The 12,086-nt window shown below is 40.2% G+C and overlaps 1 protein-coding gene across 3 annotated transcripts in view; it reads right to left on the reverse strand.

Moving 5' to 3' along the window:
- CYFIP1 (cytoplasmic FMR1 interacting protein 1) overlaps window positions 1-12,086 on the reverse strand; it is a 121,873-nt gene that overhangs the window by 52,652 nt on the left and 57,135 nt on the right. For all 3 annotated transcript variants that reach the window (XM_045795309.2, XM_045795310.2, XM_087856736.1), the window contains exons 12-15: window positions 8,854-8,976; window positions 7,912-8,037; window positions 1,467-1,633; window positions 75-222 (exon numbers count right to left, since the gene is read on the reverse strand). In XM_045795309.2, the coding sequence (XP_045651265.1) occupies window positions 75-222; window positions 1,467-1,633; window positions 7,912-8,037; window positions 8,854-8,976 (564 nt within the window). The remainder of the gene's footprint in view (window positions 1-74; window positions 223-1,466; window positions 1,634-7,911; window positions 8,038-8,853; window positions 8,977-12,086) is intronic.

A 12,086-nucleotide genomic window follows, 5' to 3' on the forward strand; every position in this document is an offset into this window, starting at 1 on the left:
GCTTACCAACCCTCACCTCAGGGTTAGCCCGCTCAGGGGAACAAGTGGAGCAGGGGAGCAGGGAGGATGAGAACCTGAGTGCTGGAGGGTCCTACAGCACGCCGGGGTACTTTGATGTCAAAGCCGCTCTTGGGGTCCTTCTCGCCCCGCAAGGCTGGGTCGTTGAAGGGCTCATGCCCAGTCTCCCAGTCGCACACGGTCTTCCTGATGGCCTGCAGGACACTAAACAGCCCCATCAAGTCATCAGTGAGGCACAGAGCGCTGACACCCTCAGGACTTTTAAAATCACAGCATTGCCTCACCTAACACATAGCTCTCAGAACAGCCAACTCTCACATGTGACTTCCTTTGGGAATGGTTAGGGACATGGTAATGGACCAGTACAAAGCGAAATTTTGAATAGATCATTTTCTGGGGGACATTACTAGCCCCAGAAGATCTGACTTAGCTATAGTTTGTATCAATTAACCTGGAAGTTATTATTTCCTGAACACTGAGTCATGCAAAAGACAGCAGGGGACAGACCACAAATATCCACCCAGGGAGCTGAAACTCAACCTCCCTGCTTCCCTGATTTCTAACAGGAACATGTCACCAACATAACCGCAGGGACTGGGCCTATGTCTCAGACACATGTGGAACATGCTCCCATCCCCAACAGGGCTCCACTATATGGAGACACCCCCCCACCCCCGCCACAGGCACCACACTTGGCAGATGTATCCATGTGCCTATCCTATTACCTCGTGGGGAAAGTTCTGGCTAAAACCTGAGTTACTCTTAGACTATACTTCACATTTCCCATGTGGTGAGCCTCCCATTATGGCAAACATGAGCAAATGGGAAGACTCACAGTATCAAATTTTATTAATGCTAAAAGTCATACCAAGCCAGGTGTCAAATGCATCAATTATAAAGCAACAAAATAAAATCAGTATATTTGTGAGCCCCAGGAAGCTTCATTTTATAAAGATGTCTCTGAAAGACAGCTTTAAAAGGCTAAATATTAAGAGAAAACTAGCTCGAGATTGCTACAGGATCTCTGCAATATCTGTGTTAGTCTCTGACCAATTTGTAGGACAGGCCAAAAGGAACAGAAGCAATAATACTGAAGATAACACACTTTAAGAAGGGAAACGTGATGCTGGGCTTTCTGTCCCCATAAGTCTGGTGATCAGAATCGTCATACAGATTTTGAGACTCTCTCCTGCCCCAAGATAAACACACCCTTGTCCCTGCGTTCCCACGCTCAGACCCTCTGTAGTTGATTTATTATATGTTGCTCAGGTAAATAATTGGACCCACCGCATTACATTTAGAGGAAATTCCGCAGAAGGGCATCTGGAGGTTGAAGATAAATGCACTGAGCATATTTATGAAAATCTAACTACACAGCTATTTAAATCTAAGCTGATCCTACAACTTTGGACTCTGAGATCACAGAGAGGTATTACACTGAGGCTGACCTCTGGATGACGTTCTTCTTCTTCTTGATGGCCTGTCTGAGTGGTTCCCGGAGGGTGACCTGGGAAAAGTCCTGCAGAGCAGCATAGACGGTGTGCCGGATGGCATGGTTGAAAACACTCTCCATCCTGCCCATCAGTACCTGCAGACCTTTGATCATGGCAATCACCTGCAGGGGGACACACGACTTTTGGTGTGGTGGATGGTGACAGGAGAAGGCTCCTTCTTAGGTGATGCCAAGTCGCATCCGGAAGCTGCCTCTCTCTTGTGCACAGCACCTCTCCTGACCTCCCATGTTTTGCTCTGAAGCTCGTACCCTATTAACTCTTCCCAAGAGCAGCGAGCTTAGCTCTATGTCAGCAGCTATTCCTGTGCCTGGGTCTGACTCCACGAGACCATGAGCACCTTGAGGACAGGGATGGATCTGCTTGGCTTGGCATGGAGCTAACAGGGGCATTCGATAACTCACTCAGAATACTCCAAAATACATAAGGGTACGCCCCCTGTGAAGGACTTTAAAGGAAAAAGAATAAAAAAGATTTATGAAAGCAAATATTTTGTTAGCTGGAAAAGAAAAAAGTTATATGAATTTGTAGCCCAAATCCCATCTGTTATACAGTAACAGCATGCTCAATTAATACGCATAAAAAGGCCTGGAAGAAAATACACTAAAATGCTTAAAATTCATCTCTGTGACAGCATCACAGACACTATAATGTCCTCAGGGCACACTCACATGTTCTATTTGTTTGCTTTAGGGATTGTCGGATGGTTCTCTAATGAGGAAAAAAAGGAAATTTCTATTAAAAAAAAGCAAATGCCCCAATTCAAATTCAAATTGAACTGAATTCAAATTCAAATCAACTTGAATGAAAATCAAAATACTATATATTCAAATTTATGGAATATAGGAAAAGGTGTGCTAAAAAGTAAATTTTGAACTTTAGAGGCATACACCAGGAAACAAAAAGTCTGACAATAATAATCTAACATTTATCATAATCCACAAAAAGAAAAAAAAGGAAAATACACTCTCCCAAACTAGAGGGAAATAAATAATGACAAGTAAAAATTAACAAAACAGAAAACAAGCATACCATAGAAGGTGATCAACAAAGATAAAGCTGTTTAAAAAAATAAGTAAATAAATAATAGAATTGACAACTTTCTCACAGGACTAATCAAGAAAAACATAGACAAGGCATGAACTATGAGCATTAAGAATGAAAAGGGGGGCATTATCACACAGTTTACAGATATTAAGAGATTATGTGACTATATCAGCATAGGATAAACATACAGATCAATGGAACAGAAATAAGAGTTCAAAAATAAATCTTCACATTTACAGTCAATTGATTTTCAATAAGTGGGTGAAAACAACAGGGAAATACTACCTTTTAACAAACAGTATCCACATGCAAAACTAATAAAGTTGGTCTCCTGTGCAGGAAAGGGTTAACTGGGATGACCAAACCCTCCATATTCCCAGGAAAGGCCTGTTTTCAGGACTGGCTCTTGGTCAACTCCGAGGAACTGAGCTCTTAGCCCTGGGAATATTCTGCCTGAAAAGAGGGTCTGTGTATACCCAAGGCTCTGGGCCATTGGAGGACCAGAGTGACTAGATAGTTTATGTCAACAATGCAATTTATGGTGAACACCTATGCTTGCACTGGGAGACTGGAGTCTGAGTAGCCGAGGTTAGTCATGAAGGTGTGTTGCATGCCGACATTACTAGCCCCCAATAAAAAACCTGGACACTAAGATCTTGGGTAAGCTTCCCTAGTTAGCAACATCTTCCACATGTTGTCACCCATCTCTGCCAGGAAAATTAACCACAACCTGCACAAGTGCACTAGTAGGGAATACCCAGAAGTTTGTACCTGGTTTCTCCTGGACTTCACCCATGTGCCTTTTGCTGCTGTAAATCTGTCTCCTTTCACTGTAATAAATTATAATTTTGAGTAGAACAGCTACTCAGTCCTGTGAGTCCTTCTAGCAAATCAAGCCTGAGAGCAGTTTTGGGAATCTCTAACTTAGCCCCTACCTCACACCATACTAAAATATTAACTCAGAATGCACCACACATTTAAATTTAAGAGGCAAAACTATAAAATTCTTAGAAGTAAACATAAGAGTAAATCTTCATGATTTGGGTTGGGAAATGGTTTCTTAGATATAAGACCAAAAGCACAAGTAGCAAAAGAAAAAATAGGTAAACTGAACTTTACAAAAAATAATAAAGACTTTATGTCAAAGGACCCCACCAAGAAAGTAAAAAGACAACCACAAAATGGAAGAAAAGAATATAAATCATATGTCTGATAAGGAAATCTTATCTAGAATATATAAAGAACTCAATAAGAAGATAAATAATCCAATTAAAAAATGGACAAAGGATCTGAATAAACATTTCTCCAAAGAAGATACATAAATTGCCAATAAGCACGTGAAAATATGCTCAGCATCATTAGTTGTTAGGAAACCGCAAATCAAAATCATAATGAGCTATATTGCATGTGTTGTAGGATGGCTAGAATCAAAAAGACAGACAATAACAAGTGTTGACAAGGATTTGGAGAAAGTAGAAGCCTCATACGCTGTTGGTAGGAATATAAAATAGTGCTGCCACTTGGGAAAACCCATCTGGTAGTTTCTCAAAATGTTAAACAGAGTTACCACATGACCCAGAAATTCTACTACTAGATGTTTCCTGAAAAGAAATGAAAACGTGTCCAGATAAAAACTAGTACACAAAAGTTAACAGCAGCATTATTCCTAATAGTGAAAAAGCAGAAACAACCAAACTAAAAAATCAGCTAAAAAATAAATACAATGTGATACAGCCATACAATGGGATGGGGGGGTTCAGCAATGGAAAGAATACTGATACACGTGTGAACCTTGAAAACATGATGGTCAGTGAAAGAAGCCAAACACGCATGGAGCACTGAGTGTTACACGCAAACAAGGAAGCACGGAACACTACATCAAAAGCTAATGAAGTACTGTATGGTGACTCACATAATAAAAAAAAATAATCTAAAAAATAAAATCAAGTTGTAGCAAATTTATTTTAAAAAAGAAAGAAGGAAAGAAAGAAAGAAGCCAATCACAATCAGCCACTGACTGTATGACTTCATTTACATGAGGTGTTCAGAATAAGCAAACCTACAGAGTCACAAAGCAGACTGATGGCTGCCTAGGGCTGAAGGGAGAGGAGGACTGGGGGTGACTGCTAATGGGTGTGAAGTTTCTTTTTGACAAAACAAAAATGTCTTAAATTGGATTGTGATTGTACAACTCTGTGAATATATATTTTAAAAAAAGCAATGAATTTTTATACTTCAAACAGGTGAATTGTCTGATGTGTAGAAAAAAAACCTGTTATCAAAATAAGATGAGAATTTATTTTGAAAAACTTTTTGACAAATATTAGAAAATCTTAAAAGATTCTTTGAAAATTCCCTGAAAATCTAACTTACCATCCCTGAAAATACAATTTAACAAAACTGATACAAATAGAAATAGAAAATGTACATAGTAAAGAAACTGAATGTTTCAAAAACCATCCCATAAAGGGAAAGTTTCACCAGTAAATGCCAGCAACACTGGAAGAAGAAGTAACATGAACCTTACACAAACCACTCCATACAATACAAAAAGAAGGGAGCCCCCTATGAGTTATTTTATGAAGCCGACATCCAGAAAACTAGAATGGAAGGTTATAAAAAAGTAATATTACTCACTACACAGGTGTGGGCTGTGTGCAGTGACTTCCTTCTCTAAAGTACACTATGGAAAGGGGAAAAAGCAAGGGTGCGGGGAAGGTGCAGGGTAACTTTCTAATAGAGAAACCTGACAATACTTCCTTGGCCAGGTAAGCAAGGTTGACACCAACCACGATGAGTCTGTTGACAGTATGTACCCCTGAAGTGATGTGATGGAAATGATGGACCTCTGTGGTCCTCCTTCCCCAAACCTGTAACCCCAGTCTAATTATGAAAAAAAAAAAAAAAAAAATCACATAAATACCAACTGAGAAACATTCTACAAAATACCTGATCAATGCTCCTGAAAACTGTCAAGGTCATCCAAAACAAGGGAAGTCTGAAAAACTCACAACCCAGAGGAGCCTAAGGAGATATGATGATTTAATGTAATGTGGGATCTTGGATCAGAACTAAGACATTATGGAAAGACTGAGGAAATCTGAATAAAGTACGGACTTTAGTTAATAATAATGTACCAATATTGGTTTATTAATTATAACAATACTAATGTGAAATGTTAACAATAAAGAAAAATGGGTGTGGGGTATATAGGAACTCACTGTATCATCTCTGCAATTTTTCTGTAAATATAAAAATATTTTAAAATAAAAGATTTTAAAAAGTGATAGTAAAAGACACTCTCACTCATCAAGTCTGATATAAAAATCCTAAGCAAAATACTAGCAAACTATACCCAACAATACATAAAGAGGATAATCTGTCATGATTGAGTTGAGTTTATACCAGGAATGCAAGGTTACCTTAATATCAAACCTGATTTCAAAAAAAAAAAAAAAAGTGGGGGGAACCCCTCGCAATCAATGTACATTCACCACATTAATGGAATAAAAGAGAAAAGTCACACTTAGTGAATACAAAGTGTTTAACAGAATTAATGTGAACTCATAATAAAATCTCTTTTACCAAACAAGGACTGGAAGGCAAGTTCCTTAATCTGATAAGGGTTGGTTATTAAGAAACCTACAGCAGGGGCACCTGGGGTGGCTCAGTGGGTGACACGTCTGCCTTCGGCTCAGGTCATGATCCTGGAGTCCTGGGATCGAGTCCCACAGCAGGCTCTCCCTGCTCAGCGGGGAGTCTGCTTCTCCCTGTTCCTCTTCTGCCCCTCCCCACACTTGTGCTCACTCTCTCTCAAATAAATAAAAAAAGAAACCTACAGCAAACACATTATATGGTGAAATGTTGAAAGCTTTCCCTTTGAGATGAGGAACGAGACAAGGATGCCTGGTGCCTCCTATTTAACAAGCAGGGGTCCTACCCATTGTAATTAAAAAAATAAATAAAAATGGAAAGTTGGGATAAATAAAACTGCCATATTTTCAGATGATGATTATATTGGTAGAAAATCCAATGGATAATTTGCTACAATTAACAAATGAGTTTAGACAGGTTGGTAGATGTAAGAAAAAATACAAAAAATAATTTTCATTCTAAATACCAATGACAAACATTTAGAAAAAATTTAAAACATTACCATCTAATATCAAATACCTAGAAATAAAGCTAACAAAAGATGTGTAAGAGTTTTACTGATTATAAAAGAGAAATTAAAGAGAATCTAAAGAAATGGAGGGATATACCATGTTCATAAAAGGCTTAATATTCTAAATTTATCAATTTTCCCTATAATGACCTATAGGTTTATTCATATCCCCATAAAAACCTTCAACAGGTTTCACTGCGAAATATGAAAAAATGATTCTAAAAGCTATATGAAAATACAAACGGCAGGAATAACCAAGGAACTCCTGAAGACAGAAAAGCCTGCTTTACCAGACACAGAAATCAGCTACAGTAATTAAGACAGAGGGGCATGCGACCAAGGATAGACCAACTGACCAATGGATTAGAACAGTGAGAAAAACACACCCATACATGAACGGTAACTTAATTCACAACAAAGGTGAGATAGAGCAGTGAAGGCAGAAGTGTTTTAAAAACTAATTTTGGGGGGCACAAGGCTGGCTCAGTTAGAAACCCCTTGATCTTGGGGTTTGTGAGTTCAAGCTCCAGACGGGGTGTAGAGATTACTTAAATAAATAAATAAACTTAAAAAAAAAAGAAAAAGGAAAAGGAAAACTAAGTTAGGGTGTACTTCAGATCTAAATGTGAAAGGCAGAATAAAACATCCGGAAGGCAGTGGAGGAGAATATCTTATAACCTTAGGGTATGCAAAGTTTTCTTAAACGAGAAAAAAAGGTCCAATTACAGAAGAAGAGAAACTCAATGGCATGGAAATGAAGAACTTCTTTTCATAAAACAGGCTCAGGAAGACAGAGCAGAGCTGAGGGAGCCAGAGCCAACATATGCGAGAGCAAAGAGCTTGGTGACAACTGGAAATGTGGGGGCTCCTCTGTCTCAGGGCACCAGGGTCTCATCTTGTTCCTCTTCTGTCCCCCCATCAAGAAGCTATGCCCCGCTCCCAGACACTCGGGAGTGAACCCCTGATCTACCCAGGGGAGCCACCAGTGTAGAGACCAGGAACCCACATTCTGTTTTACTGTTCTGCTGACAATGGGAAAGATGCAAAGGCCTGCCCTATACAGAAGTGACAACATGAAACTGTGAATTGATTTTGCTCAAGTTTTTGCCTTTGCTTTGAATGGGAAGACAGTCGAGGCCAGAGCCAAAGGAGGAAAAGAGCAAACCGTACCTCCACCAGGGCGAACTTCTCCTCGCTGGTGTAGTTGTAGCGGGTGGCTCGCTCATACTCCTCAGCATTGTCGGGGCAGTCCTTGTTGGAGTACTTGTCCGTCGGGTGCACGAGTTTCCATGAATACTGGCGTGGTCAGAAAAGGGGAGACATCCACACTGAATGCAAATTCTTACATTCTGGTCATACTGACATGACTATCACCAAAGCCACCAGAGATCAGCCTTCTAATATTAGCTGCATCTGAAAATCACACAGATGCCTGCACGCTCACACATACATAACACACACATACACTCACAAAGTCCATTTCCATAAAACTGCAAGACATTCTGGCCATGTGACTACAGGTTTAAGAAATACATAAGGTAAAATGTCCTGGATATTTTGTGTTGAATATTTTAAGACTAGGTATTTATTTCATTTAAAAAAAAATCAGCCTTTCGAATGATCATGTACTCATCCAACTTAATAATTTTTATCTGGTCAAAATAAACAACAAAAGGAAAAATCTTCTGTGACTTACAGGTATCCAAATCTTTACATGGCATCAGAAACTATCTTACTAATGCTAAACAAAAGAAACCAATGGCTGGAACTCCACAGAGAAAACATTTTTTAAAAATGAGAATTAAAAATCATCATAATGGTACAAATTCTATCTATATGTTTTAAAAGATGAGGTCCTTTATTTGTAACACACAAATGAAATGTACTTTGAGCCACCTAAGAAATATTTATAGTGATAGAGATTTTTATTTCTAGGATCAAAGATAAAAAGCCAATTTGTTCTTGATACAAAGACCAAAGTTAATGCAGAAAAAATATCATTTAGTCAATTTCTTGGATGATTTTCGGAAGAAAAGCACTTCTAACCAACCAGGGGTAGACATTCTTTCAGATCTCCGCATTTCCAAATAAAAGCAAGTACAGAGTGCCTACCACTTCCATCACGTGAGCACTCCACTGGGACAGCAGCTGCAGGCCCTGAAGGGCCAGGTCAAACAGCTTCCGGTACTCAGCGTCTGTCTTCTGAGCCTCCTGGCGGCCCGACCCCGTGACAACCTAGAGCACCACAGGAGCATCAAAAAGTCACCCTATATCTAGAAAAACCAGTTAGGCATTTACCCCATGACCTAGCAAATCCACTAGGAATCTACAGAAAAGGTGCATCTGCTAAATTATGAAGTGATGGGGGCACAGGAGCCTTTACCACAGCAAAAGGCCGGTAACAGCAGAGCCCTGACCACGGACATTCTGCAGCTCTCAAAGAAGAGGATGTCTCTGCAGACTGCGCTGGAGGGATCTCTAGGACATGGTGTTAAGAAAACCATGTGCACAGTTATGCTTCCACTTAGCTAATAAAGGAAAACATGCCTATCGTGTGCATTTGCCTATATCAAAAAATGAAAACTTACATTTTAAAAATGGTTACCGAAAGGGCAGGAAGGCGTAGGGTGGAGAAGGTGGACTTCTTTGAATATACCTCCTTTTGTACATCTGACTTTGGAACCACACAAATATTTAATATAATTATGACATAAAATTAAATTACAGGACACAAGCAATCCCCAAAACTCAAAAGCAAAATGAAAGCATGAATTAAACTGTGCCCTGAACTGGATTCCTGACCGCACAGAGGAACAGTGTAGCACAGGTAGGCACCTGATAATTACAGTGTAAGCGCCTGGCATTAAGCTTTTGATTGCCGAGGCAGACATTTCAAGGACATCCTTCTAGAACAAACACAGTACCAGCTATACAAGTAGCTAAAGAGCCAGGCAGCCCCATCCATGAAGCTCCCCTCTTAGAAAGCTCTAGATAACTTATCACTTGAGTGACCCCACTTAGGTGCCCTAATTCCTGCTCTTATGTTTGAAATTTGCCAATAAAGAGTAAACCCATGAAATCCTCAGTATCTCACTCTGGGCCCCAATAAAGGCAGAGTACCAGATCCACACTCTTCTACCCTCACTTCACTTTGTGGCTCCAGGCATGCCATGTGCCTTCCAGAATTTCTAAGTAATAATCCTTCTTTTTCCCAAAATTCCCTGATGGTTGTTGCTGAGGTACATCTTGCAGGCACAATAAGAACCACAAGGGCCTGTCCAGCCACAATAATTGGCTCCAATTAGGGAAACATCTATGGGGGCTGCCAAAGATAGGTAAGTTCTTCAGACATCACTATCAATAGGCTGAGACCAACACAAAACAAACCACTTAAAGTCACTTTGAAAAACAATGATTTAAAAAAATAATGAAAGAAAGAAGGAAAGAAAAAGGAAGAAAAAAAAAAAAACCCAAAATGATTTGATCTCTATTCCTAGAGGGAGAAAATCTAAGGGCAAAATTAACTTACAAAAAAAATCTTAAAACAATTTTTAGTAATTATACTGTCATTATAATACTGTAACATTATATAATATATAATTATATTATGTCTAGTAATTATATTGTTATTAGCAGTGTTGGTATTGCTATTTTAAGACTGCTAAGTGTATACTAAGACATCAAGTCAAAATATGCTGTAGTCATTAAGAACCCGGATTCTCACCATGGACGGGGGGGAAAAAGATGGAAACTGAAGTAGACTAACATCAAAACAGTACTCCCAAAACTCTGTTACCTTAGATGATGCTAGAGGGTAAATTATCTGAAAACCTGATACACATAGCAACGGAAACCAGCTCTGACCTGTGTCTCCTAAAGAAATCACACTGCAGAGCAAGGCTCGGCTGTTAGGAGGAATTGAGAAGGAGTGAAAGGACCAGAAGACCATCATGTCACAGCCCTAATGAATTCATACATTTGGCAGTGAACGATGGCTGTCTACACTCGAGAGAGAGACTGCCAGACACTCTAGCAGTCTGCAGCATGGCCAATGAAGGTCCAGCTGCCCTGAGAGGATGGAAGCCAAGTCTGATCAGGCCTCCAGAGCTAATCACCCATGTAGAGGAAGCACGGGGCACAGAAGTCACACCAAATGACCCTACAGGGAGCAAGAGTGATGGAGAAGAGACACATCTTCAAAGAGACACACCAACCAACTAGTGTATAAAATTCATTTGGATCCTGAGGCAAATCAACTTGGAAAAATAAAACCATCTGTGAGTCAACAGAGGAAACTGAACAGTGATTCTGATATTAAGGAATACTTGATTTTTTTTTCTAGGTGTGATAATGGTATTACAGTCATGTTTAAAAAGAGCCCTTATCTCTATAAGACACATGGGAAACCCAAAGGAGAGGGTACTTGGAACCTCTGATCTATATAGAGATCAGAAGCACATGGGTATCATGTGCATGGGTACGGAGTTGCTGGGGGGGGGGGGGTAATGAAAGTGTTCCAATAATGGGCTGTGGTGGTAGTTACACAATTCAGTGAATAAACAAAAACCTTTGAATTGTACATTTTAAATGGGTGAATTGTATGGTATGTGGATTAAATCTCCATAAATCTGTTTAAAAAAAAATGAGCAGAGCATTTAAAGATAGATCTCTTTTTTCTTATTAAAACTCTCATTTTAATTATAAAGGTACCACAGCAGACATCAGAGGGAAAACAGACAGGAGCCATACATGCTGTCACGTACACCTATTTTAAGGGTAGAAATCAACTGTACATGTTGTCTGAGAGTGTCCCACGAATTCGGTTTACAAGTATATCAGCACAGTCCCTGCCTCCATCTCTACCCTGTGGGCTGTGCTGGCAGCTGGGAAGACAGTGAGACAGCACCTCCTCCTGGGGGAGTTGGCCACCAGGGGTCTGCTTGGAGCTAGCCTGTGCTCTGAGCCATTTGGGCTGTCTTCCAGTCATTCTGGTTACATAATGGCCAGTGTTTGCTGGGTAGAGGACAGGGGAGCTCATTATCCTGCAATAGGTAGGGCCAAAACACAGAGATGTTCCCTCCAAATGTTAATGATCCTCCTGAGAACCCTGAGGTACCATAATCCCAAAGACCAGACCTGTGTACGTGGTCTCGAGTCCCCAGGTCCCTCTAAGACGATGCGTAGCATGCATACCACGGACCATTACTACATCCCTGACCTCGCTGCCCTGCCTGCTCACATGTGAGAAATGACATTCCCACTGCTCCTCAGACCTCCCCACTCCTGCCCACCCCACACACTGACAGGGCTGGCCTGGTGCTGTGCTTGGCAGGTGGGGAGAATGT

This window comes from Ursus americanus, chromosome 28 (genome assembly GCF_024610735.1).
Source record: "Ursus americanus isolate L20-20 chromosome 28, mUrsAme1.1.p, whole genome shotgun sequence".
NCBI classification, from domain to species: domain Eukaryota; kingdom Metazoa; phylum Chordata; class Mammalia; order Carnivora; family Ursidae; genus Ursus; species Ursus americanus.